We start from the raw sequence: 27889 nt of genomic DNA, 5'->3' as shown, positions 1-27889 counted from the left end.
TTATGGCTTATAACTTAGTTTAAAGTTAAATCGATGGAAAAATAAAAGCATTAAAACATTTATTACAGCATCGAACGGACCTCATTGACGATCAGTTTACGTCTCGCCATCGAAGAAGGTAAACAATGTCCGAGTGACCTTCACGTACGTATTAATTTCACGTCGTAACTTCCGTGTCAGCGTAAAAATCCTCCATAAATCTAAATATTTAGTATCTAGATATGATTTATGGTACTTTATAGACCAGTGGCTGACTCTGTTATGCTAGGTTAGGCTAATACTTGAGGTTTGGCTACGCCAACTTACGTCGGATGAGGATTTGCGTGTACCTTGCCTAGCCGTATTCTGGCATAATATCTGTTGGATGTTTATGGTGTTTATGGTGAAATTTAAGCCATAATCGCATTTCTGGATGGGAAATATGGATTTAGCACGGTATAGCTTAATGTGGGCGTTTATAGACGTACAATCTGGTAGAAAGTTAGAAGCCTTGTTATAGCGATATCGTACTGCAACCCTTCACCCCCCATCGTATAGCCTGTATCCCACAAATACGGGGGCCCACAGTGGGAAACCCCCACTTTCCCACTAGTGAACCCCCATAATTATGGCATATAGGCTAAAATGGGGTTTTTATGGCAGGGGAAAACACAAAAGTGAAATAGGACCAGGCAGTATGCAGAATGATAGGATCAGACCTTTCCGATGTTTATTGTTAATTTGGGGGGTCCAGGGGGGGTTGAAGCCTCCCCGGCTAAATCTTGCCTCGGGTCTAGTCAGAATCAGAGCCAGCAGAAGTAGGCTAGGTAAAATCATGGGCCACTGATTCCTACCAGCCACTCGTCTAGATATTTACTGCCTTTTGTTTATGTTTATGTTTAGTTTATGATTTTACATTCAGCCGTGAGGGGCTGGTGCTGACATGGTGCCCATTTTGCATGTAAACTGGTAGTTGCCGAGCTAGAGGGCTGCGGTAGTATTCTGCAGTTTTACTGTAGGCTATTTTACTCTTATATTTTCCCCCTCTCAAGTTTCCCACCGTGGTCCCCATAGCTTCATTGGACAGTATAAACTACTGATTTGGTAATTAAATGAATGTCATGAAGTTTCAAAACACTTCAAGAGGAAAATTTTTACCGAAAACTATAATTAATTTCAACTTTGGAACAACAGAGTGGAATGGTGTTCGAAGTTCAAAAACCAGTATGTGGAAATTTTATATACCTCATTTTGGAGTTAGAAACGTGATTTTTCTACGTGCTTTGAATGTTTTTGAAGTTCATTTCATTGGCAATGAGATTTAGAGATAGCCTTATCTGTGGGCTTCGCCCTCTGGACTCCCCCACCTAACCCAACGTAGGGTGCCAGGCCCTTAACTTGGTGGGGGTCACCCCCTTCCCTGAACCCCCTTAACCCAACTTAGGTTACTTTAGATTAAAATAATAAGGTTGCGACATAACCTAACTTAATCTAGGGTACTGTAGCCATACCTAACTGTGGGCTTTGCCTTCCCAGGACCCCCCCATATAACCTGATCTAGGGCACTGTAAATTAAAATAATAGGGTTGTCACTTAACCTAACTTATCCTAGGGCACCAGGTCCTCATTGGTCCACAACTGACATAACATAGGTTAACAGGTCCATACTAACCTGGTACATAATGTCACTTTAAAAAACCATCAATAAACTTACCTTAAAATCTTAATCAGAATTTACATAAGTGTCATGTTCTTATGGAAATACAAAGCAAAGCCTTTTATATAGGAGTATGTTTCATCGCAAGCTAGACTAGATAGTAATTATGTAGTAAAGTGAGAGGTTTATATATATTTAAAAAGAATAATTTAGCATTTTTTATATGTTTAACTTTGTAAAGCAATTTTGAAAATGAAACGTCTCAACATAAGGGAAATTTTAAGAGGCTTGTGTATAGTATAGAGGACATGAATTTTTTTATAGTTTTGTATTGTTTTCCAACAGAATAGCTGTTTTCGTTATCAGAGGTATTCGTCATTCTTGGTAAAATAGAAAATGGATGGGGGCAAGGAAAGAAAAGGAGGAAAAAGTTGGAGAAAAGAGAGAGAAGAACGAGAAAAGAAAAGAATTGTTGGCAAAGGAGTGAGCAGTTCACACAAAGGCAAGTTGGAAAGGTTAATTTTGACCAGATGTATGGTATAGCTGCATATTAACAGCTGATTAGTGCATTGCATATTTTTAACATTTTTGCTACTAGTAAATTATTATTATTATTATTATTATTATTATTATTATTATTATTATTATTATTAGTAATGCCATATTTATACCTGCAAGCAAGCTTACAGAAATTTTAGGTTATTTTTGGTTGGTCGTCAAAACCAGGGGCTGCTTTTCTGTTCGCTGGGAGTAGAATGATCCATCTGGGAGAGTATGGCTAACCGACAAAAGCACTGATTGGCAGGAGAACGGCAAGGCGCACCCCTGGGATAATCATCCAGCTGCTCGCTACTTCAGGCAGCACTCCTGTATGATCAGAATTCTTGGGACCTGGCGTCAGCCAGTTAGCGCCTTTATCAGTCAGCCTAACTCCCTGATGAGTTCTCCCACTCCCAGTCAATAGGAAAGTCCCCCGTTTCCCAAATTCACTTCAAATATTATTATTATTATTATTATTATTATTATTATTATTATTATTATTATTATTATTATTCCAGTAATCTTTTCACTAAACTGAGTTTGTATTTATGGTCCCCATCACATCTGATGGCAGATTTTGTGAGTCCTTTTGAATTTGGCATTCCAAACACAGTTTGCAATCTTGCTATAAATTTTCTGACCTACATTTCTCACTTCCATCATTAGTATAAAATCCTCCATAGATATCTGTCAGTTTTTGCTATTAACTCACATGGTGTTGTAATATGTGTAATACCTTCACTGCCATATTGAGAACTGTTGTCATGTATAAGCTGCAGATACTATGTGGACCTTGTTTACTGTGGAGTCAGGTGGTATGAGTAATCTTTTCCTTTTCCACCTTGAAGGATAAAGAGCTCTTTCATCTTCTATATCTCTTGACTCATAAATTGAAGTTTAAAAGACTTTTGTCATGTCAAGCCGTTCCCTTAATATCTTGAACATTTTATCTAATTTCTTTTCCTATAGTACCCAAGGTGGATTTGGTCATGTTTGCATCAGCATTAAGAAGAGAGATTGTACTGATGAAATATCGCATAACATGTTCTTGATTTTGTAGTCGCTAATGTACCTCCTCAATTTTCAGGTTTTGAAGAGAAGCAAGATGATTTTGTAAAAGACGACGAGGCGAGAAACAGAAACAAGAGGAAGAGCTGAAAAAGCAGGCAGAGGAGGAAAAGATGAAGAAAGAGGCGTCGGCGAGAGCCAAGCAGGAGGAGGAAGAAGCCAAGAAACGTGAGGAGGAGGCAAAAAAGCAGAAAGAGGAAGAGGCAGCGGCAAAGAAGGAGGAGGAGCGGGTAAATTAATAGGCCTGTTCATTTGTAAATGCTCAAGTAGTGTCAAAAACGATTGGATGTCTTGAAATTACAGTAACTCCTTCACCTTTTTTTTGAACAGCCGTGAGTCTTGTTGGGTATTAATCGCAGTGGTTTGTGTTTCAGCAATTTCTTATGGCTTACATCCAAGAATCTGAGGAGCGACTTAGTAAAAAGGCGGAGCTACGTCAGCAGAACTTAGCCGCAGCGAAGGACCGCCCAGAGTTGAATACTGCAATGTTAGATTCAAGTCTTAAGAAAAATACTGCCTTCATTAAAAAACTAGTGAGTTAGAAGAGTCCATTTGTTGGCATTACAGTACTTAAGGTTCTTGGCAGTGTCCCTTCATCCCCTAGCTGCAACCTTTTCATTCCTTTTACTTTACCTCTGTTCACATTCTTTCCTCCATCTTACTTTCCACCTTCTAACAATTGTTTCATAGTGCAACTGCAAGGTTTTCCTTCTGTTACACCTTTGAAACCTTGCTACTCTCAATTTCCCTTTCAGTGCTGAATGATCTCGTAGGTCCCAACACTTGGCCTTTGGCCCTATACTGTATTTTATATTCCATTCCATTTCAGTAGAGTGTATGTAAAACTGTTCTTTGCTATTTGGATATGCCTCATGCATTCATCGTTCCTGGGAATCTTTTCGTGGCATCATAAAATTAATGGTATTTGTAATTTCACTGGAGTGATATTTTTAATTATACTTGTATATAAGCAGACTAATCTTTACTTGCAAGAGTAGTTATTGATGAGGCATATACACATATCAGTGTAAGAGCAGTATTTTGTTGTTTACGCTTGTAAACATTTTTTTTTTCCCAGAAAAATCTGACGGAAAATCAGCACGATTCGTTGATAAAGGACCTGCAGAGTTTGAACCTGACCAAATATGTCAGCGAAGTGGCGCAAGCAGTGGTGGAAGCCAAACTGAAAATGTCGGACATTGCAACCGCTGTGCACATATGCTCTCTCCTTCATCAGCGATACCACGACTTCGCTCCCACGCTTCTGGAGAACTGGCAGAAGGTCCTGTCGCCAAAGAAGGAGGATAAGGTAAGTCACATCACTTACAGAGTATTTGCATGCTTTTCTGAGAGATACTTGGCCCTGTGAGGTTTTCAACCCTTCTTATGCTCATTATGATAATACTCATTCTGATAATCGTAGATGCAATAATTATTGACAAAAATTTGATTAAAATAATCGTTAAAGTTTCTAAAACCTTATACAGTACATCAGAACATTCATGAACATGTAAGTTACATTAGGAAAATCACTATCGGGGGAATGAAAATTTTTAAAAGGATTTATTGCTAGGTTGCAGTAATCTCCACTTGCTTTGAAGATTTCAAAACAGCACATCTAGTACTTTCTTGTAGCAATGAAAATTTGGATGAGTACTGTTACAAGTGGTTGTTGAAGGCAGTGTTGTAAACAGCTGCGAGACTCTAGAATTAACAGACTTCACTTGGTCCTTGGTTAATCTCTGTAATGACACACACACACACACACACACACAGTAACAAAAAGAAGGTGCTTAAAACACTTCTCTCATTTTGTCTTTCAGTCAGTAAATATTTCTAGCACATAACCAGGATACAAACATTAAAGCTTCCTAAAATCACAAAATACTACAGTTGCCCTGTTTAAGTCGAGGTGACACTGGATTTGAAGTTGGTTTTTTTGTGAATTAACTGTTTTAGTTTTATGTATGGACTGAAATGCAAAGATATAGACTTGTTGAAGCTTCAACTTAAGAACCAATTGCAACCCTTATGAATACTACTTGTGCTACTGATATTTTATGAGCTGTGATTTTGTTTTTTGAAGTATAAATATCTGAACAGTTTGCTGATTAATCTCAGTAAATGTAAGAACGTTTAGGTAGAATGAAACTGAAAATATAATTTTTTCCCAAATCCACAGATTCCTAACATGAGTAAACTGCGAGTAGACCTGAGGCTGTATGCAGAACTTATTACTGCTGGGATTTTTGCTCCGAAAGAGGGATTGCCTCTTTTAGGTAAGACCTACTTGCCACAGTTGTTGAGTCTGCTAATTTCAGGCTCTGTTTTTGCTCTTTAAGAAAATAAGCATTGTGCATTAGTTGCAATTTTTCAAGCTAGTAAATATATGTAATTTGGATTTTGTATATCATTGACACATTTGTTAAAGTGACATTATATTCATTCAAAAGTATGAAACCATTGCTTTCATAAAGCTGATGGAAGACCCAAGCACTGACCAAAGTATACCATGTTGTAGGAGTGAATAATTAATTACCTTGGCTTGTGATAGATTATGGATGGAGTTTGGTCAGCGTGTGAAAATTCTGAAGGATAACCTTTTGTAGGATAATTCCTTTGGCAGATAATTTTTCCATTGTGATTTAGGTTGTGTACATGATTTTTTCTGCCTCAAGTGGTCGTTAGAAGGCATATGCTTAACCTTTAAACTGACAGCTTTTGTGTGCTAAAAATACACTGAGATTTTCTCATTCATAGTCTTCTTTTCAATGGTCCTGGATGTTGTGATGCCATATTTTCATCAGTACTGTAAACATAAAAATGATTAAGCCATTTTTTAACTCTCCAGGCTACAGATTACATTGAACCATCATTATTTATTCCCAGGTAATGTTTTGACAACATTAGTCACGTCAGACAAGGAGGAACATCAAAATATTTCTGTCCTCTTGACATTTTGTCGCCACTGTGGAGAAGACTACATGGGTTTAGTGCCACGCAAGATCAGACTCTTATCTGAGGAATTCCAAGTAAGTGAAGTGCTCTGAATTTTCAAATTGCTAGACTGGGTTTATTGTGTGTTCATTAAAGTCGTCAAGGCAATCATAATCTATTGCTGGTAGGATCGTAGATATTGATTGGTGTGTTCATACAGAATTTTAAACCTTTTTTTTTCCCACTCAGTATACGACTTACTTTTTGAAGTTACCCAAATTCACCATAGAGTAACTTTTGTTTAAACCGTATCATGTGAGTTCCAGCTTCCCAACCCTGCCATGTTTCCACTTCTCATAAACAAAACAAATGCAGAATGAAGGAAAGAGTTGGTTTGGGCAGGTAGATCCATTAGTGGTATGCAACTTACCAGCTAGCTGCCATTTTTTATGATATTTTTTAAAACTCGACCAACCAGGAGGCTGATTTAAGTAAATGGACTCTAAAACACAATGTTGTTATTAGAAATTAGACTTGAATCGTTCTTTATATCGTGCTTTATACACAGTGCGTTGTGTGTTGTTTATAATGTCCTTGTATTTTAATAGTTTGCTTATATTTTTATCTATTTATATATTAATTTTTTAGGTTTTTGTTCTTCTCTGATAACTGACCTCTTTATTTCCTGCCACCTTCTGTTACTACTTTCTAATGAACGCCGTATTCTTTGGAAGCTTGAATTTCATGTCAGTGGCCCCTGTGGTGGGCTTGTTCCATATGAATAGGATTCATCTTTTGAATGATAATAATAAATAATTTTATATTGTTACAGGTCACCGTGCCACAAAGTGACTTCCTGCCAAAGGAAAGGCAGAAGAATGTGCGGCAGTTGTTGAGAGATTACTATACGTCCCTGAGCAAACATTTGCTGCACGATCACAAGGTAAGTTTTTACTTTATCATAAGTCATCAGGAAACATTTGCTCAGTAAACTTGGTGGTATGTTTTTTGTCTATTACAGTACAGTGGAAAGTGTATGGTAGATAGAGTATAAAGAATGATTGGGATGGAGGATGAATATTACTAGAAGAAAATACATCAAGGTGAATAGTTGAACAAGAATGTTGAGTAGGAGGCTAGTAGATCAGAGTTGAGGTTTTATAAAGTTCTGGGATTTAAGTAAAAGGGATGCCTAAAAATTATATTTAATGTCTTTACTCTTCATGTTTGCTTCGATCTTATCCTACTTAAGTCATCAGACCTCTTCGAGTTTTTGCATCTTTCACAAAGCCTTTGGGCAAGCCCTATGAAAGTCTAAAAATATAAAAAAAAGACTTTTAAATTATTAAACCATTAAGAAAGCCTTTGGGCAAGCTGTACAAGAGTCTAAAAATATAGAAAAATCAATTTAAACCAGTGGTTTGTTAGGAATCAGAATTGTGTAAAGATGGTAACTTTTGAGTTGATAATCATAATTATTTTCAATACTGGTAAGTGCTTTAATATCCTCATTCATAAATGTGCTGGTTCTGCATATTTCAGGCACTACAACAAGTAGAGCAACACAACAGACGATTGCTACAGACGCGAGGAGAGCTGGGACAGGACCGTCTGACTCTAGTCGAAAACCTGGCGTCTGGACTCGGGAAGCTTCTCGCTAACGCTCAGCAGATGGCCGAATTGCTTGACGAAGAAATCCCGGAACTCCCTGAAGACAGTAAGTAAACAAATGATTAGTAAACAGCATTCCCACAATTTGATGTCTTTGCTGAAAATCTCAGTATTTCTAGTTGAAGTGTTTTTGATAGTAAACTTAATTAGATGAATAATTTGTCTTTGTTCATTTGGTAAGTTTCATCCAAACCGATGAACATTGTTGGCGGTTTAGTTTCAGACTTCGCAGACAGATGTTCTTTGTTAAAAAGAAAATGGCTGTCTGAATGCTGTTGAGTATATGCACTGAAGTTTCTCAGTTTCACAAATGAGTTTCTCTGTAGCAGCAGGTAAACTATATAACAGCTGTCCAGAGTTGTTTTCCTCCTTAATGTTTGGTAGTACTCTCACCATTTACTAAAAGGCGAATGAAGCCAGGGGTACAATGATGCTATATTTGTACCCACAAGCTGGCGTACAGACCCTGGCTTCACTTGCTTTTCGGTAAATGGTAGAGAGTACTACCAAAACATTAAGGAGTAAAAGAACTCAGGACAGCTGTTATATAATTTACCTGAAACTTATTCATGAGACTGAGAAACTTCAGTATCAACTCAGTGGCATCCAGATGCTATATTATTATTATTTTTCTCTTTCTCTGTACTATTTTGTCTCCTTGCAGAGAATACAAGTGATGATATAGGCTTCTGTGACATCGGACTGGGCGAAGGAGGCGAAATGACTGAGGGAAGCACTGCCGTGCTGTGGGAGGACGACGACACTCGCGCCTTCTACGAGAATTTCCCAGAGCTGAAGGCCCTCATACCCTCCATACTGTACAGTGACTCAGAAAAGCCGGTAATAGAACCTTATTCCCAAAAATTTTAAGTATTTTTTCATAACTTAATATTGATTATTGAGACAAGGACTTGAGATATTAGCAATTTGTATATAACAAACAGCACAAAGGTCAAGTATTGTAAATTCCAATTTACAAGAATATTCGAAATACTTTACTGTATTGTTATTTACAAGAATATTCAAAATGCTGTATCATTACTTTATTTACAAGAATATTTAAAATGCTATGAGAATTTTCCAGAGCTGAAGGCCCTCGTACCCTCTGTACTGTATAGCAACTCAGAAAAGCCAGTAATTGAAGCGTATCCCCAAAAATTTTAACCACCTTTATATAACTTAATAATATTGATTGTAGAGATAGATAAGGATTGTAGATCTTAATTATTTGTAAATCACAGATAGAACAAAGGTCATGTATTCCTTTGATTTCCAGGTTTATTATATAATGTTTCTTTATATGTTTATGTTAAATTCATTTGAGGCCTAGAAAGGTACGTATACCATAGTATATAGGGGTCGGCAACCTCCAACGTGCAAGTGATTTCAGTCCGGCTTTCCAACTTAACACCTAGACACTAATAATCTAACCGTTGTTATCTAGTTTAAGGCATTAAGTGATCCTTATAGCACAATAACATGGCCCTCCTCCGAGACACTGCATAGCTGTCCAGCCCACTCTTTCCAAAAAGGTTGTCGACCCCTGCCATAGTATGATGTGTCTAATTATGATTACTTCATTTTTCGGAAAGTAACTTCTGCAGATATTTTTAGGCTGTTGAAATTCCAACGGAGGAAGTTGACGTTAACCTGGAAGAAGATGACTTAGAAGTGGGAGATACCCAGGATGACGATTCAGAAGAAATTTTACCTCCCGAGCTGCCACCGGAAGAGGACCAAGATGACAGCCTGACAAGCTCAGGTCCATCGTCAAACAAAGTTTTGTTGGATGCTTTCCTGAGTGCCCTCCCCAACTGCATCAACAGGGATCTCATTGACAGTGCTGCGATGGAGTTCTGCCTTAGACTAAATACGAAACCAAACAGGAAGAAATTAGTCAGGTAACTAGCTAAAGTTTCTTTAGGTTTCACAGTTAATCATCTAGTAGATGTTAGGCACTTTGAGACTGAACAAGGGCAAGAACATGTGACACACAGAAAAAACAAATCTCAGCTAGCGCAATGAAGTATCGTACTTTTATTTGAATGTATTTTCTGTTTACATTTTGTTATGAATTAGTCTTTTTTTATACCAATGTGGGTTGGTATTTTACAGTTATCAAGGACATGTTAGCAGCTTATTCAATGCTTTATTAAGCAAAGTATCACAGACTTCGACATCAGTTAGTATTTTGCATGTTTTAAATTTATTTTTCAGTTAACTGAGAGTGTAAAGGTGTCAAAGAAACGAGCAGGTAAAAGTTACTGCTACTTTATTACAGATCCAGGCAGTTTATATAGCGGCCGACTGGCGCCGGCCCGTGAAAGACAATGGAATTGACTGTGACCTGAGGTCGAAACAATAAACAATAATATGCAGTGAATAAGTACAAATTACAATACAGAACTTCAATATGGATACAGTCTTGATGCCTGTGAATGAAGAAACATATGATACACAATGTGTGACATTTGTATAAATTTATGAAGTAAAATGGTTAAAAATGCGTGATTCCGTTTTAGTTAATTTAGTTTGAAGAAAATGGGAAGTCACCAAAGAAAACATGCTTTAGTTAATCGTGCCGAAAACAACGCTATGTGGTGACTTTACAAGAGTACTTTTGTCTAATATTGATTCAGCCTTTCAGTAGCAGAGACTGTCATTCAGTAGTTCTCTGATTCCAAGACTTTGAAGTCGAAGATCAGCATTCAAATAGCAGCGAGACTTCTCCCACTAAAAGAATTACTCAAACGTTTGATTACAAATTTTGAAACCATTTATTTCTTTTGGCACAAACCACTGCTTTAAAAGTTGCCCCCTTACTGACCAGTAGCCATCAGTTGGTCAGACAACACTTCGAATGAGCATTTTCTGCTGGGAGGGACTTGGGTGTCCAGATATGCAGGTGATCAAACTGGATTCTTGAGAGTGGAAAAAGGGAGCAAATGTATTTAAAGGCATTCATATAGTAATGAGTTTTCTAAAAAAAAAAAAAAAAAATCTCGTTTCAGATTTTTCAAGGAAAATTAAGAAGTTTTAAAAATGTATAACAATAAAATTCCAATATAATAATGTTTAAGTACTGTACATCCTCAGGTCCCAGCACTTGGCCTTTGGCCTAAAGTTTATATATTCCAAACTGTAATTTTGATATTTTTGGGCATTTTTCAAGTTTATGAACCAACTATTTTTTAGTTTGTTTTTATGATGTCATTGATTACATTTTATTATGTCATTAATTACATTTTATTATGTCAGTAATTACATTTTATAATGTTATTAATTACATTTTCTTAATGTTGATATGCAGGGCGTTGTTCTTAGTCCCAAGAACGAGGCTGGACTTTGTTATTTTTATGATGTTATTAATTACATTTTATTGTCATTAATTAAATTTTTATGCCATTAATTACATTTTATAATGTCATTAATTTCATTGTCTTAACGTTGATATGCAGGGCGTTGTTCTTAGTCCCAAGAACGAGGCTGGATTTGTTACCTTTCTATTCTCGACTGGTGGCAACTCTGCAACCGCTGATGCCCGATCTTGCCACAGACCTTGTGAACATGTTGCGCCAAGATTTCAGATACCAGGTTCGCAAGAAAGTAAGTAAACCTGAATCGATGTTCAAGTTAAGTTTATTATATGAGTATTCTTGTATAACAGCAGGTAAGTATCCGAATAATAAGTTTTATTATGGAAATTTATATTATGTGGTTTTAGTTCATGCACTTCTTTATATTTTAGATAATGGAAATACGAGGTGAATTGTTTAAGGGTAAACCAGCCTTGTAATTGGAAAGAAACTTTTTTTTTTTATATATTAAAGACACCACTCCCACAGCAGTAGACCAATAGTTCATTAAGCAGTGAGTTGACAGGAATTTTCTTGTAGTGGCCCAATTTTATAGGTCCCCAAATGATTTTGATAACCACAGTGGCCTCCTTTTCTTTATTTTTTTATAGCATTTGATCATATACAAATGCCAGCTTAATTTATTTGAAGTAATGAATTTTATGTCAGAAAACATTTAAGATTGCCCTTTTAATCTTGAATTCTTAAATCAAATATTAGTTTTACAATTAGTAAGTAGTTACATGAGCCCAGAGAGCCTCAAATTAGCCCAATCCATTGAGCTACAATACAGTTCCCAGTCAGTATGGTGAGTCCCGTAGGGGGAAGGGACACCTCATGCAGTGCATTGCAGGCATTACTGAAGGTTCTTTGCAGCGTCCCTTCAGCCCCTAGCTGCAACTCCTTCATTCCTTTTACTGTGACTCTGTTCATATTCTGCTTCTTCCACATCACTTTCCACCCTCTTCTAACAATTATTTCATGGTGCTACTGCAAGGTTTTCCTCCTGTTACACCTTTCAAACCTTCTTTACTCCCAATTTCATTTTCAGTGCTAAATGACCTTGTAGGTCCCAGTACATAACCTTTGTCTTAAACTTTATACAATATTCCAGTTCCAACCCAATTCCAGTATATGATAAAAGTCTTCATAGATCCTCCTGATAGTGATATGGAAAGGATGCCTCTTATTCCAAGATATGTTATATGTTAATTGACAGACAAATTTTTTTCAGGATCAGATTAATATTGAGTCTAAAATCAAAGTCGTCCGGTTCATTGGCGAGCTGGTCAAGTTTCGTGTCTTCCCAAGGAGTGAGGCGCTGATCTGCCTTAGGATGTTACTCCAAGACTTCAACCACCACCACATCGAGATGGCGTGTAACTTGTTGGAGACGTGTGGACGTTTCATGTATAGGTTGGTAGTGTTTTCACTTTGTGCATCATGATTTTGCCTCAAGTAAATTTATGCTATTCCAGACACCTTGTAGGCTGTTTGTCCATAGACCATTCTCCCCTTTCTCTCATTCACTCTCGCTTTACAAACTTTTTCCACCAAGAGTTAACTCATTTCTTACATTCAGTCTTTCTCGAAATGCTTCTTAGTCTTCAATTTTTTCCCGTCACACAGTCACCTTCCTTGCTTTGCTATCTTTGTGGTTCATCTCTGTAAGTTTTCCATAAATTGTAGAATATATCTCAAGTACTTAAGTGAGTCAATAGTGTTCATTTTTGTGCTATCCATATTAACATTCTCTCCTCCATCTTCTCGACTTCTGCAGGCTTACATGACATCATTCTCACTGGTATATACATTAAAATGCCTTCTCTTACAAGCATTTTCTAATTCTTTCACCAACCTTTGTGACTTCTCCTTACTGTCATTAGTCAACTCCCCGTCATCTGCAAATATACTGTCAACCATTCCACTTTCTGTTCACAACCTTCTCTATCTCACAAAATTTCACTTGAATTTGTTCTTGCAGTTCATTTCCCATATGTCTGTTTGTCTTATTCATTTTTCACCTACGTCTGTCCTTCCTGTTCCTTTTTTGTGTAAGTTTGTTCTTCCTCTCAGTTTCTCTCATGTTATGTACTGAATTTAAACTGAAACAGTAAGAGACACAAGGCACTCTTATATTAATTGCATTTGTATATCAAACCAGTCACTTCTGATGTAAACATTCTCATGCAAGCTTTAAATTCGTCATAAAACACCATTAACCCCTTGAGTCTGGCAGATTTTATATGAGGACCTGTATGAAGTTTGTGGTCATTTCTAGGCATCCTCTTATGAGTTATTTTTTATTTCATCATGGTATTTAATTGAAATTTACGGGAAATCATTGATATAGCTTGAGCAGGCCATGAGTAATTAATTGGTTACTTATCAGGCCTTAACTCACTTGTTGTCCATGTGAGGAAAGGTACTGCTTCTAATCCCCGATCCCCTCAGCTCACTCCATCTCCTGGTGATTCCGGCTATGTCCGAGTTAGTGGGTTTGGATGATGCTGAATCCTAATTTTTTATAATGTCAGCTTTTTTTCTCTCTTTTTCTTTTTACAGAATCCATGACTCACATCATCGAACAAAAGTCTGCCTTGAGCAGATGATGAGAAAAAAGACGGTGAAAGCTTTTGATCCCAGGTTAGTTTAAGGAAATTCAATAGGAATACTTCATTTCATATAAATATCTTAATTGCACGAGTAATTAAAATGGTGTAGGTGTAAAAATATACAAGCAGAGAACTCAAGTTAAAGTTGTGCATAGGAATAATGACGTGTGTTTTTCATTCCGTTATTTTAGGTACAACACAATGATTGAAAATGCTTACTTCTACGTAAACCCTCCCGACACTGGCCCAGAGGCTACAAAAAAAGAACGGCCCCCAATGCACCAGTACATACGGAAACTTCTCTACAACGATCTCTGTAAATCAAACACTGAAAAGATTTTAAGGCAGGTAAGAACCCTCTTGTGTGCTAAGATTTTTTGCTGAATGTTAAGTGAAGAAAGGGGTGTTCCTGTAAGTGCCTCATAACTGTACCACTTATCTACTACAGTTCAGTTCACTTTGCATTTTCATGCTTAATGGTTTCCTAATTATTCTGTGTATAGAACTTTTGTGACACATTTCAGGTGACAAATTTTCATTTATATTTCATTGTATTTTCAATCACTGTTTTTCATTCTTTTTGACAGATGAGAAAAATGCATTGGGAAGACCCAGAAACAGCCAGCTACATTGTGAAGTGTCTCACCGGGGTGTGGAATGCCAAGTTCTATAATATCAGATGCATTGCAAACTTGGTGGCAGGATTAATTTCCCATCATGTGAGTACATACGTACGTTATGCAGCCATGTCAATTAGTGTGCTGTGAAATTCTTGTTGAGAAAGACTCCAGGAATAACGAAAGAGAAAAATAAAAATCTTTTTCTGAAGACATCCTTTAATCTTGAAAAGCATAACAGTTTCGAGTCATACTAAAAAGTTAAAGTTAAAGTTTGGTGGTCTCAGTCCTCCCGCCGGCTATTGCCTCTCAGTCGGACGTCAGCCGGGTAACCCCAACCCCGCACCATGACATCACTCATGGCAGTACGCATCTGGTAGACAGTCTCACTCTTCACCCCTTAACGGGGAGCATAAGCTGGTCCTAAGATTACGAGGCCAACACGTTACCGACTGTACTTGCCATACTAGGCTTCTCTTCAGGGGAACGTATAAAACAAGAATGCAGGAATGCGCATAAGAAAGACAAAAAGAGTACAGAGAAAAATAAAAGTCAAAATAAATACAAAACAAGTGTCAATGACATAGATTGATGACATTGATACTTTTATATTTACTTGTACTTTTGTTTTCGTTCATGCTATACTTGTCTTTCTTATCTTCATTCTTGTTTTATGTTAATCTGTAGAGGAGCCTTGTGTGACTGGAAACCCTTGTGTTTCTCAAGATTAAAGGATGTCTTTAGAATGGGTTTTTTGTTTGTAACTGCTTACATGTACAGAGTGTAATTCATACATGTGACTTATATTCATATGAATTTATCGTCTTTTCACAGGACTGGGTTGGTCCAGCAGTTGTTGATGGTGTTTTAGAAGACATAAGACTTGGCCTTGAAGTCAACCACCCAAAATATAATCAGAGGCGGATAGCGGCTGTTAAATACTTGGGAGAATTATATAACTATCGTGTGATTGAAAGTACCATTATATTTAAGGTTAGTGGTCTTCTTGAGAGGACATGTAGGATTTCATTTTCTTTTATATTTAATTATAATGACTGGTTTAGTGTGTTTATGCCAGACAAACCAATTCTGTGGAGTATCTTATTCTTCTGTTCAAAGCACCAGCCATGTATACACTTTAGCCAAAGAAGAAACTTTGATATATAGTTTAGCAAGAAATGAGTTTTATGAAGAAACTTGATTTTACACCAAATTATTGTGTCTGCTCATTTATTGTTGTTCAAAAATGAGAACCGCTGGCAGTGGGGTTATCACTTACAGTGTGCCATGTGTTCCTTTTGTTATCTTCCCATGTTAGTTGTTTGACTTCTTGTAACTTTCCCTTCCTCCAGCCTCCACCTGTTGTTGAAGAACAAATCTTTCCTTTGGTCTAAATTTTTATATTCCACTTTCCCCCTCCCACCTTTCTTTTGCCCTCTTTCTTTCCCTTGCCCCTAGGTCTTGTTCTTGCTGCGTGGATTCTACACTCCACAAACTTTCTACTTTCTAAAAGAAATAGGTAGTTCATAGGTAGTTTCTTTGGAGTGCTCTCTGATGATGTCAGTTTTATAAATTTAATCACTATTATTTTGTTGTATTTATTTTCTGAGTTAGTGAAGTAGGGGTATGTGTAATACTTTTAAGAAATGTATACAAAGTACACGGTTAATTTTATCAGATGTTTTTAAAGCAGTCCGCTCCTTATGTTTGAAATGGCGTAACGGTGGTTGTTGTGACCGCATAAGACGCCCAGAAGATGGGAGTCTGGGGAAGAGTGGGGTGGCGTTAAGTGACACTTGAGCGGTGGTGGCGTAAGATTGAAAGCGCTCTCGTTTGTGTTTTGTTGGTCAGTTTGTAAGTCTGTCTTTTGTTTGATGTGGCTGTGATCTGGATTGGACAAGAAGTGCAACAGAAACAAGTGTGTAGAGTTTATTCACTCTCTGCTTTACACCCTAACCCTCTCATTGGTGCTCATTGGATGGGTTGATATCATACTTGGTTAGCACTCTCCTTGGCCCGCGTTCGATTCTTCGGCCGGCCAATGAAGAATTAGGGGAATTTATTTCTGGTGATAGAAATTCATTTCTCGGTATAATGTGGTTCGGATTCCACAATAAGCTGTAGATCCCGTTGCTAGGTAACCAATTTGTTCTTAGCCACGTAAAATAAGTCTAATCCTCCAGGCCAGCCCTAGGAGAGCTGTTAATCAGCTCAGTGGTCTGGTTAAACTAAGGTATACTTAACTTAACTTCTCATTGGTGCACATTTGTGAGTCAGGACAGTTGTGTGAAACTTTCCATTCAGTGAGACAGAGCCTATTGTTGTGGTGAAGGTCATTCTCATCTTCTAATTGTCACATCAGTGGTTTTGATTAGTAATTCACAGTTTGGTTTATTGGCTCACCAGGTTTTACAAGACCTTAGCCATAGTAAAAGTTATTTCTTACATAAAAAGTTATTTTTTACATTAAATATTAGGGTTGTTTTTAACACCATGGTTTTTATGTGTAAATGCTAAAGTGTGATCTTTTCTTATTTATTATCATTATTGTTATCTAGAAGATGAATCCTATTCAGATGGAACAAGCCCACCACAGGGGCCATTAACATGAAATTCAGACTTCCAAAGTATATGGTGTTCATTTGAAAGAAGTAACAGAGAGTAATAGGAAATACAGAAAGAAGAGATCAGTCATTAGAAAAGATAAAATAAATTAAATTCATAACTAAGTTGATAAAAATGTAAGTAAATTGTTCTTGCAGCTACAGCATATTCACTTACACTTGCAGGTTTTATATTCATTTATATCCTTTGGGGTCGTGTACGACCCTAACATTGTGAGTGATTACGACCCACCGGAGCACCTGTTTCGTCTGCGGTTAGTGTGCATGTTGCTGGAGACCTGCGGCCAGTTCTTCAGTTCTGGGTCGAGTAAAAAGCGCTTGGATTGTTTTCTGACCTATTTCCAAGTGAGTTGGTGTCTGTCTTTGTTATGTCTACTGTTTATAAATTTGGAAGATTATTCCTAATTCATTTCTTAAGTTACATTTAAATTTCCTTGTTGTTCAGAGGTTTTAACCTTGTGAAGACATAATAGCAATGCATAACATAACAGTTTTGTGCTGCCATTTACGTCATGTGTAACAAAATATCCCACGTAAAGTACACAAGGTATTAGATAATTTATGACCAAAGAAATCGTGTTCACTTTTTAGCTCACGTTATAACCCTTCCTCCCGTCAGCATTACTTCCAGTACAAGAAGAGCCTGTGGACAGATGAGCAAGAATTCCCCTGGCAAATTGACCACCTTGTTCGCGACACCATCACGGCGGTACGTCCCAAGTTGCAGCTGTCAAATAGCCTCGAAGACGCCCGCAAAGCCGTGCAAGTCCTCAATAAGCAGATTGTTGCTAAAGCTATTGAGGTATGTGGACAGGTTCATTCTTTGCAAGAAATAACAGAAAGTAATAGGAAATACAGAAAGTAGAGATCAGGTATTAGAAAAGAAAAATAATGAATTAACAAACTGACTCAATTTAGCAGACTTCTGTACATGTCAGCTACATTATTTTTGTAGTTTTTTGCTATGCTACCATTTTAGATGTTATATTTTTTAGATAAATCTCTTCAAATGAATGATAAGAATAAAGAACGGTTTAGTTTATGTTAGAGTATGTGGAATTGCTGTTAGCTGTAACATATGTAGTAAGTATTCAAGTGTGGGGTATATTATTGGGTATTTGTTACTCGATGGACTTTGTTACTTATTGGGGTCTGTGAAATTGAGGTGCTACTGTTTATAAAAACTATTTTCTGTCTTGTCTAACTTTCCTTAATTTGATGGTCAGTGGATGCTAGGATTTGGAATGTTTTGGAGTTTTTAAAAAAAGGTTTTTGACCAGTTTTACTCTATGAACTAGATTTTATTGTTAAAGAAGCATCATGAAGGAGAAAAAGATCTGGGCTGATTGCTAAAATTTTACAGCAGGATACTTGCAATACCAACTAGAACAGGAAAATTGGGGATTGGCCTTATTTGCATTTAGGCATAAATGGCGTAATAAGAAATATGTTTATTATTATTATTCAGTAGACGAACCCTATTCATATGGAACAAGCCCATAGGGGCCACTGACTTGAAATTCCAGAAGCTTCCAAAGAATATTGTGGTGTTTATTGGGAAGCAGTAACAGAAGGTAATGGGAAATTCAGAAAAAGAGATTAGTTATTGGAAAACCAGGTAGATTAATAAATTAATGAATAAACAGAAATGTAAGTAAATTATTAAAGTACAAAGAAATTGATTTGAATTTTGGATTGCTGTCTTTTGATACACAGTCTATAGGTGAAATTGTTTAATTAAATCCATAAAAAAAATTGTATTCATCTTTTCAGCAAGCTCCCAATTTACGTCAGTTCCTGGAACCGGAGGAGGAGAGTGATTCTCTGCAGACTATTTCGGAAGAAGGTATGCAATATTTTGAGTGTAAGGTAATCTGGTTTACTTAAATGCAATAAATTCACATTTCCAGTTAGCACGCATACTAACAAGTAAAAAAATTGCGTCGAAGATACTTTGGCGCAGTCGAGTTTTAGTCTGTTTGGACTTTCGATGACAAGGCGTTATCAGCAGTCAGTCAGAAAAGTAGTAAGTGTGAAAATAACAGAACAAAGACAAAAATAGGATGGTCTAGAAGATCATGGAAAAGGGACATAGACAAATTCTGGCAGAAATTGCGTATGTCATATACAGTGGAGAAAATTCATTTCACATTTAACCCTGGAAGGGGTTAAATTGAATGTTAATTACATGTTAATTGAATGTTAAAACATTAATGTTAGCAGATACTGTTGTAGTGTTGATTAGGGTATTAAGAAAATTGCATTCAGTGAGTGACATACACATAAGTATAAGAACTCCTTGATTATGTGAAATTTTTGTTAGTAAGGCAGAAAGTGCTAAAGTCAGATACAGTAAAGAGAATTCATTTCATGTCTAGCCCCATAAAGGGGTAAATTGAATATTAAAACGATGATGATGATGTAGGTGGCATTGTATTGTAGATTAGGGTATCAAGAGAACAAGAGAAATATGCCTTTTTTAAGTCGCTCGTCTAACAGTGAGTATAACATCTTTGCTCAATTGGAATTTAAATTTTAGGTGACGTAAGTGTTTCTGGCTTAGAAGGAGACATCATGGAGGACATGGACGACGAAGATGAATTTGAAGACATGGAAGCAGAGTTGGACTGGAGTGAATCCCATGCAGAATCCTTGACTCCTTCCCAGCACAGTCAGCCTGGCCGGAGTAATCCGGAAGAGGTAACCGTTTCATTTCTTGGGCAATAGAGCTGTGCATGAACTTTTGAAATGTACTTAAGCCTAAGTCTAAGTCACTCAATGACATTTCAAAAACATGTGACTCAAACCAATATTTAAAAATCTTGAGCTAATATATGTTGACTGGTGAGCATCCTCTGGTATGCTAGTTCCTAGCTGTTTCCTCAGTACAATCAGGCTTTTATTCTTGCCTGATGCAGATTTCCTCTTTTTGGGATTAGATTGAAGTGAGTCCTCTCCACTGCCGTCTGTCTTGTGCACTTCTAGTGTGAGGAGTTTCCATCGAGTCTATGTCCTCTAGATGGAAATTCTTCACACTAGAAGTGCACAAGACAGAAGACAGTGGAGAGAACTCACTTCAGATCCAATCCCATAAAGAGGAAATCTGTCATAAGAATCTTAATGATCATACATCTTGTATGTTGTAGGATTAATATTATGTTTCAGTTCCTTCAACTGATTTCACATTTTCCTATCTTCCTGCTCTTGGACCTGTTCAGCATCAGGCAAAAATAAAAGCCTGAGTGTATTGAGGAAACAGCCAGGAACTAGCCCACCAGAGGATGCTCACCAGTCCACATATATTAGCCTAAAGATTTTTATATATTGGTTTGAGTCGCATGTTTTTGAAATGCCATTGAGTGCGTCTTGTGAGAATAACCATAAGTTAGGCTTAAGTAAAGATACAGATCTTGTTGATGTTGTGAATTTGACTTAAAAATCTCTGGACTCTCTCCACATAAACACAGGAAGGTGAAGCGGGACTGACAGGAGATGCAGAAGACGAGATAGGTGACGACGACACAAACGACATCGACGAAGCGTCGCTAGAGGCGGACGTCAAAGTCAATGTCAAACACGTCGATTGTGAAGAGGACAACGACTTCATGTCCGCCTTCGACCGCATGATGGCCGAGAGCATACTGGAGCGAGCCAACGCCGTACCTCGCCCCGGGCAGTTAGACATATCGGTGCCAGTTCACGTTAAGACGACTGCAAAGAAAACGTACGGTGAGTATTCGCTTTGGCGATGATGAGGTTTTTTTTTCTCTTTCTTTAATCTTTACTCTCAAAAGGAAGGAATTCTTTTGTGAAAAATTGTAACTCCGTATAGGTATGACACATGTCATTTAATTGATATGAAATGATAAGTATTATAAATAAAAATAAAACATAATCGTGAAAGGTTATGGGAAAGGGCGTATAGGTTTAGTCCGCAATGAGCATGGAGATTTAAAAGTTTAGTTAGTTCTTAATTCGTCGTAAGTGCTCAGTGAATCCTTGTTAGCTTCAACCCCTTTCATCCCTTTTACTGTAGCTCTGTTCATATTCTTTCTTTCTTCTTGCTCTCCACCCTTTCTTAACAGTGGATTCATCAATGTTTTCAGTACTGAACGATCTCATAGGTCCCAACTCTTGGCTTTTGTCCTAAATGATATATTCCAATTCCAGTTCCATTTCCCATCTTTTAGTGTCATTCTTTAATTGTTCATTGCTTGCTTATTTCCAATTTAGAGTTAGCTGTTCAGATAGCTTTTTACACTTCATTTCATATCGTCATTTATCTCTCCACATGATTTTTTGAAATGACTCATAGCAGCGACGTTGTTACCCCTTAAAAATTTTTATTTGTTTAAAATTTATTCCCTGCAGACCAGCTTTTAAGTGAAAACTCGGAAGAGGATGCAAAACCGGTGGTCAACTTTGTTCTGATGACTCGTTCGGGGAGCAAGCAGCAGTACAGCAATGTCGAAATGCCTGTCAACTCGGAGCTTGTCACAAAACTTCGCACAAGAGAAGAGGTATTTCTTCAACAAATCCTCTCTTAACCCTTTAGTTGATTTCTTCTTCTTCTTCTTCTTCTTCTTATTAATATTATTATTATTATTATTATTTGGGATGAATATTATTTGGGAAATCTTACTGTGAAAGATAGCTTATATCTTCAACAGTAGGTAAATACTGTTTCCGAATAATAATTTTTCTTTTATTATTATTATTATTATTATTATTATTATTATTATTATTATTATGTAGATGAGCCATATTCATACAGAAGAGACCCACAGGTGCCACTGACTTGAAATTCAAACTTCCAAAGAACATTATGGCGTTCATTTGAAAGAAGCAACAGAAGTTAATATGAAATACCGAGAGAAAGGATCAGTACGAGAAAAGAAAAAATAAATTGATAAATAAATAGCTAAAAATGTAAGCAATTTTGGAAAACATTTTTGTTCAGAATGGTTTTCATTTTCTCAGTTGATTCGTTATCTGAGATGAAACAGCATTGCAGTGAACTCTTTTTATACTCTGGTGTGATTTTCTTGGAAATCTTTATAAAGGCTACCAAATAGCTATGAAACAACGCTGCCCTGAAATGGAAGACTGCGGTATCTGCAAAAATACAAAACTGAGAAAAATGTTAGATACTGCAGTTTTCCCTTGCCTTACTGCTGATTTTGCAGGCACTGCAAATGGGACCCCCTAAATAAAGCATTGAAGAACCATTCTGAAACTGCAGTAACTTTTGTATTACTGTTTCACGAGCCCAGTAGGTGGCATATCTCAGTATCGAAAATTTTGCAGATACTGCGTTTTCCATTTTATGGTACTATGGGTTCATGTTTTTGGGAGTGTAACATATTTATGTCGCCCCAACCTGTCAAGCACTGTTGATCCAATATATATGGCATTTAAAACATAATTAATACTAATTTCTTTGATCTATAATAGCTTAAACATTTACTATATCTCCTTCAAAACATATAGTGGTAATACCTAAAATATCACTTGTTTAAAAGTAGTACAGGATACCTGTAAGATTAATTTTCTATTACAGTTGCTTAACCTGTTGTTGCTACTGTTTCTGTTTCAGTCAGCCTTACATATTGTTTACTTGAGTGTTTTGGTGTTTTGCAGACAATTCAAAGTTATGTTACTAATGGTGTAAAGGCTGGTTCACTTGGTTTCATTTCAGTATACAGGCATTCTCCGGCTTACGACAAGGGCTCTGTTCCGACGCCGCATCGTAAGCCAGAAATCATTATAACCCAAAGTATTATTGAAAATCGTAAGAAAACCTCACTTTTAGTCATTTGGGTGTCTTGTAAATGTCATAAAATGCATTTTTATTGAGTTTTCATAAAAAAACCTATAAATTTTAATCATTCTGCCCTTTTTGGAGCCATATTTCTTCCGTCAGATCAGCATCGTTGGTGTCGTAAACCCGGAGCATGCGTTGTAACCCAGGAAATAATTTTTGATAAATATATTTGGAGAGCGTCATAAGCCGGGGTCTGCCTGTATAGTTGTAGTTTGTGAAAAGGGTCTTAGGTCTTCCTCCTCTCAGTTAGTTATCTCACACCCATGTCACAAATCTCACAGCTGCCTCTTTGGTTAATTATCACCAGAAAAATTAAATGCTGTACCTTTCTTATGAATGCAGTACCTTTCATTATATGGGTGAAAAATTCTTTTCCCTGCATATTTTTACGTTTGAATCTGTGTTACGGTGGTAGTAGCTTTGAGCAGGGGTGTTTTCCTTGCTGATTGCATTTTATTTTGTATAATTACTCAGATTTTGTCACTTGAATTATTTTTCCCCAAAGGCTGAACGAGCCGAAAAGGAGAGAGTCAAAAGGATGACCCTGGAGATTAACGAGAGGCAAGAGGAAGAAGAAGCTGCAGAAATCTTGCAACAGGTAAAGTAACATTTTACTTATTTTACTGCAGTTGATTGTTTCTAACCCAAAGGTGTGGTGTGGTAGGATGATTGCCATAATTTTATTTTGGAAGGATGACCTCGAGAGTGATCACTGCGATCAGCATTTTCTGGTTCAGTGCTCCAGATATGACCATCTAAGGAGGAAATACTATTGAGATGGTAAGGATGTCTAGAAATTTTAGATGAGAAGGGTGATGTAGATAACCTTTTTGTGTACCTACAGTAGGCAAAGAATTTTAATGAAAGACAGTTTTAATATATGTATTTATTTATTTATCATATATATTTATGATTGGGGAAACTTTAAAGACCAATGTTCCTTAAAAAGATTATAAATTTAAAAGGGCACACAATAATCCAGAAAGGTTCCAGCATAATTAATCAACAAACGTTACTGGCGAACAAGGCAGGGTCTCATTACTTAATGTGTATGCAGTCTGGTCTCCTTGAACGACTTCATGATGAAGAAACCCACTGTGGGCTACAGTGTGAGTCTTTTTCAGGACCCAGTGTAGGAGCATATTAGCGTATAGTTTAACCAGACATTTGAATTTACAGAGTGAGTATTTTTGCCCTTGTTATGTGCTATCATCTGAACAGGACTTTTGTAGGACAAAATATCAGAGTTCAGCTGTTTTCTGTGGAAGGAAATTTTGTTTGCTCCGCTGGAAACCAGCAAGTGTAAGGAACTGGTATTTTCTGTGGAAAGGTGATAGTAGGAAAAGTTTTATTAATTTTTTTTTTTCATTAATTGGGCACCTTATGGTTTCACAACAGGTAAGTGGAATACCCACTTCTGGTGCAGGTCAGGACATTTCTTTACATAGCCTAGCTGTTATAAATTCAAGTGTGGGGTGGTTACCATTCTAACACTGCACCATTATATTGGCCTTCTGATAGATAGAGTATAACACCATTGAATATGGATGTGTCAGTAAATCCCTTTAAAATTGCTGTTAACTCTTGTATTTCAGGAAATCATGGGTTTAATTGTTCGTATGCTTTTCCTCAAGCATATTTGTTGTTTCTTCAAAGATTTAGAACGATGATAAAATATTGTATTCTGTCTTCCAATTTGCCGTTTTCCTGATTTAAGCCCCTTTCAACAGTTTGTCCATCACACACTTCTTTTACAGTAATAGAATTGCTATGATATTGTAAGTGTAAAATATATTTACTCAAGTCATGTCTCAGGAGTCAAATTAATGTCATTTCTTCCCTAAAGAACAAGATTTTTCCCTAGAATTTTGAGATGATGATTCATTCATCTTGCCACCCCGAGGAAGCTTGCTTTTTTAATACCAAATATGTATTTATATATATTATATTTATCATATATATATATTTTTGATATTATATTATACTATAAAAAATCAGACTGTGGAACCATAAGCTCCTTAAAACGTTCTGACCACCATTTGTAACTTGGTTATTGTACTCTTCATGCCTGTTTAAGTACAGTATGATATAAAATCAGTACAGTACTGTAGGTTTTTCATCCTAAAACACTATACACTGTACATACAGCACTGTATGTACAGAACAGGCGTGCAAAACAAACTTTAACTTGGGGGTGGCAAAGGGGAGTGCTCTGAACACAATTTTAATTGCTGATCCTGTTCGTTTGTTTCTGAATGTTTGTAAGTTGAATGTTCATAAGTAGGGTGGTGTCTGTATGTAGGCTATATATAAAATCAGACCAAGGAACATTATACTTTACAGTACTGCATTTCTAAACTCTCCATTTCAGACCCAGCGCCCAACTACGATGAATTTCAACCGTGAGAGGCGTCCGAAGTACCAGCATCCCAAGGGAGCCCCAGATGCCGATCTAATCTTTGGACCTAAAAAGATAAGATAGACCAAACAGTATATGTGAGAGCGCTATAATTATGCTTAGAATAGTACATTGTTAAGTTTACTAGAAATATCTTTCTGCTTGTGTGATAAATTCTTAATGATAATAAAACCTATCAGCTGGTGACACAGCATTCTATAGAGGATAGAGCATTGTAGACCGAAGCAGTCAAAAAACTTAAGGATATCAGCTCTTGTTGGGACAGTAATAAGTTTTTAAAGTTACCTGGTTTTGACGTTGATGTTCTGTTTTGTGATCATTAAACCTTTGTCCTTTGGTCAGTTTTAAGTGATTCTGTATATTTAAAAGAAACTTGTTCATCGGTAAACTCCAAAAGTGCTTCCATGTGAAAGCTCATCACCTCATTGGTGTGTGAATGCAAACAGTAAGAGTTTAGTCTCTCAATGATGTTTTCTGTGCAAGTACATCACTGTTTTCTCACTTTCCATTGACGAATGTTAAGAAAATGCAATTCATTGGCCTTATCTGGTATGGCACGTTATTTTTTTATATTATTTTTAAACTTATAAAGACCAAGGGATAGGCAACCGAATAGCATTCTTACAATAAAATAATGCTGCATTTTTGCAGATTGCTTCACCATCTATGGGGTATCACGTAGCCTTCACTACCTGGTCTTGAGTTCTCGTTACTCATTTGGAGTAACGGAGTACCGAAGGCCCTTCAACTGTCATCTCGGTTGATGTTCCAGATTGGTATAAAGTAACGTTATGATTATATAATATAATGTTTTACAGATCTCAACATGGAGTTTTCGTTTAAGATAATAACTGGGTATTTTGCTGTCGCTCTGAAAGTGGGTATGATAACGTAACCCTTTAGCCCACTGGTTCTCAACCTTTTTCACTTCATTTCTCCTCTCCGTTCATGAATTCTCAACCTTTGTGTGGCTCCCTTTCATTTTTCTCCCAGATTCCACACCCCCCAATAAAAAACAGGTAAAAAAGGATAAAATAAATAAACAAATGTTGGTGAAGAACTTTGGCTTATAAGAACTAAATTTATTATAAACTTGACATTTATAATTATCTTAAATTAAGTCACTACGCTACAAAAGACTAGCTGTCACTAGCCTCATAGGAAATTTGAATTTAGTCAGGAAAACGTTCAGTCAACCTTTGCATATATTATAACACATCAGTGGGAAGGCTGAAATTGTTTATTTTATATAAATTTTGATTTCTAACAATATTTTGAAATGTGATATTTGTATCAGTCTGCTATTGGGTTAGTTATAAATGATTTGTTTAACCAGACCTCTGAACCCTTCTTCTAGGGTTCTTCTCGGGCTGGGAATCAGTCTGCTATGGCCCCCATAAATTCTTGTCATGGCCCCCAGGTTGAGAACCCATGCAAAGTTTAGCCATTCTTGTATCCATTATTGTCCCTGTGTTCACTGTATCCTCTCACTTTCATTTCCCGGTTTGAATATTTCTTGTCAACTTCGCTCCCTTCTCGTGTGAATGTCAGCGGCATTGTTTGTTAATAAACGACTCTACTTTAAGCTGTTTTGTTTGTTAATAATCCTGATGGGTTCTACACTTGGTCTTCAAGCTGTTTTGTTCTTAACCTACTTGATATTGAAATATTTGACGATAATAGGGACAAAATACTAAGTAAAAACCTGCATAAAACAAGGAATTTTCTTGCAGTTCTATTTTTTACTTGTTTTGATTGATTCTGCTTCTCATATCATGGACAATTTTCAGAAGATAATGAATATATGGAATAAAAAAATGGGATCTGCACAATATATATCGGAAAGTGGTGCCATATTTTTGCAATGTGGTTTCACAAGAACTAAGAAAGCATTTTTTCCTCAGGAGGGTAGTGCACCTCATGTGGTGCACTGTAGGCATTACTTAAGGGTCTTTGCAGTATCTCTTCAGCCCCAGCTGCAACCTCTCGCATTTCTTTTACTTTACCTCCGTTCATATTCTCTGTCTTCCATCTGACTTTCCACCCTCACTAAAACTGTTTCCTAATGCAACTGCTTTGAGATTTTCCTCCTGTTACACCTTTGAAACCTTCTTCCTGTTTGACACTGAACGACCTCATAGGTCCCAGTACTTGGCCTTTGGCCTAAATTGTATATTCTATTGTATTCTCTTGGTTATTTTGATAACGAAGCTAATGCATCTAACAACTCAGCAATTCTCAATCATATTCTGACAAAATTAATAACCTTGGAAGTTTGAAATTACTAAAATCCCACTTTTCAATGAAGTAGCCATCAATATGAGCAAGGTATGGTTCCAGAGGTCCTTTATCCCTCACACCGTTGGACTCTGGAACAGCCTCCCAAAATCGTGCAGTTGGAACTTCAGAGGTTCAAACGAAGGTGCAATACATTACTACCCTAATGCTCTTCTCATCGCATTTCATTACATTTTTATCTGTTTGTTAATTCGTTTTTGTTTCTTTTTTAATAAGTTTTATCTCTTCTTTCTGCATTTCCCTTTACCTCCTCTTACTTCTTCCTAATGAACACCTTAAATTCT

General features: G+C 36.8%; 1 protein-coding gene across 1 annotated transcript; it reads left to right on the top strand.

Annotated features, from left to right (window-relative positions):
• Positions 1-86: 86 nt before the first annotated feature.
• Positions 87-26892, top strand: Upf2 (UPF2 regulator of nonsense mediated mRNA decay). Its single transcript, XM_067085979.1, has 25 exons — positions 87-144; positions 1982-2138; positions 3264-3474; positions 3619-3777; positions 4323-4553; positions 5427-5523; positions 6134-6276; positions 7014-7124; positions 7724-7898; positions 8517-8692; positions 9467-9753; positions 11311-11458; positions 12443-12624; positions 13774-13854; positions 14015-14171; positions 14411-14542; positions 15275-15433; positions 17230-17409; positions 17684-17866; positions 18838-18910; positions 19604-19764; positions 20532-20793; positions 21436-21584; positions 23394-23486; positions 25260-26892. The coding sequence occupies exons 3-25, from the start codon at positions 3358-3360 to the stop codon at positions 25368-25370; spliced, it is 3567 nt and encodes a 1188-aa protein (XP_066942080.1). The 5' UTR covers positions 87-144; positions 1982-2138; positions 3264-3357; the 3' UTR covers positions 25371-26892.
• Positions 26893-27889: the final 997 nt, after the last annotated feature.

Source organism: Macrobrachium rosenbergii, chromosome 42 (assembly GCF_040412425.1).
Source record: "Macrobrachium rosenbergii isolate ZJJX-2024 chromosome 42, ASM4041242v1, whole genome shotgun sequence".
Taxonomy (NCBI): domain Eukaryota; kingdom Metazoa; phylum Arthropoda; class Malacostraca; order Decapoda; family Palaemonidae; genus Macrobrachium; species Macrobrachium rosenbergii.
The sequence above is the reverse complement of the archived record's forward strand: the minus strand, read 5'-3'. Positions and strand labels throughout refer to the sequence as shown.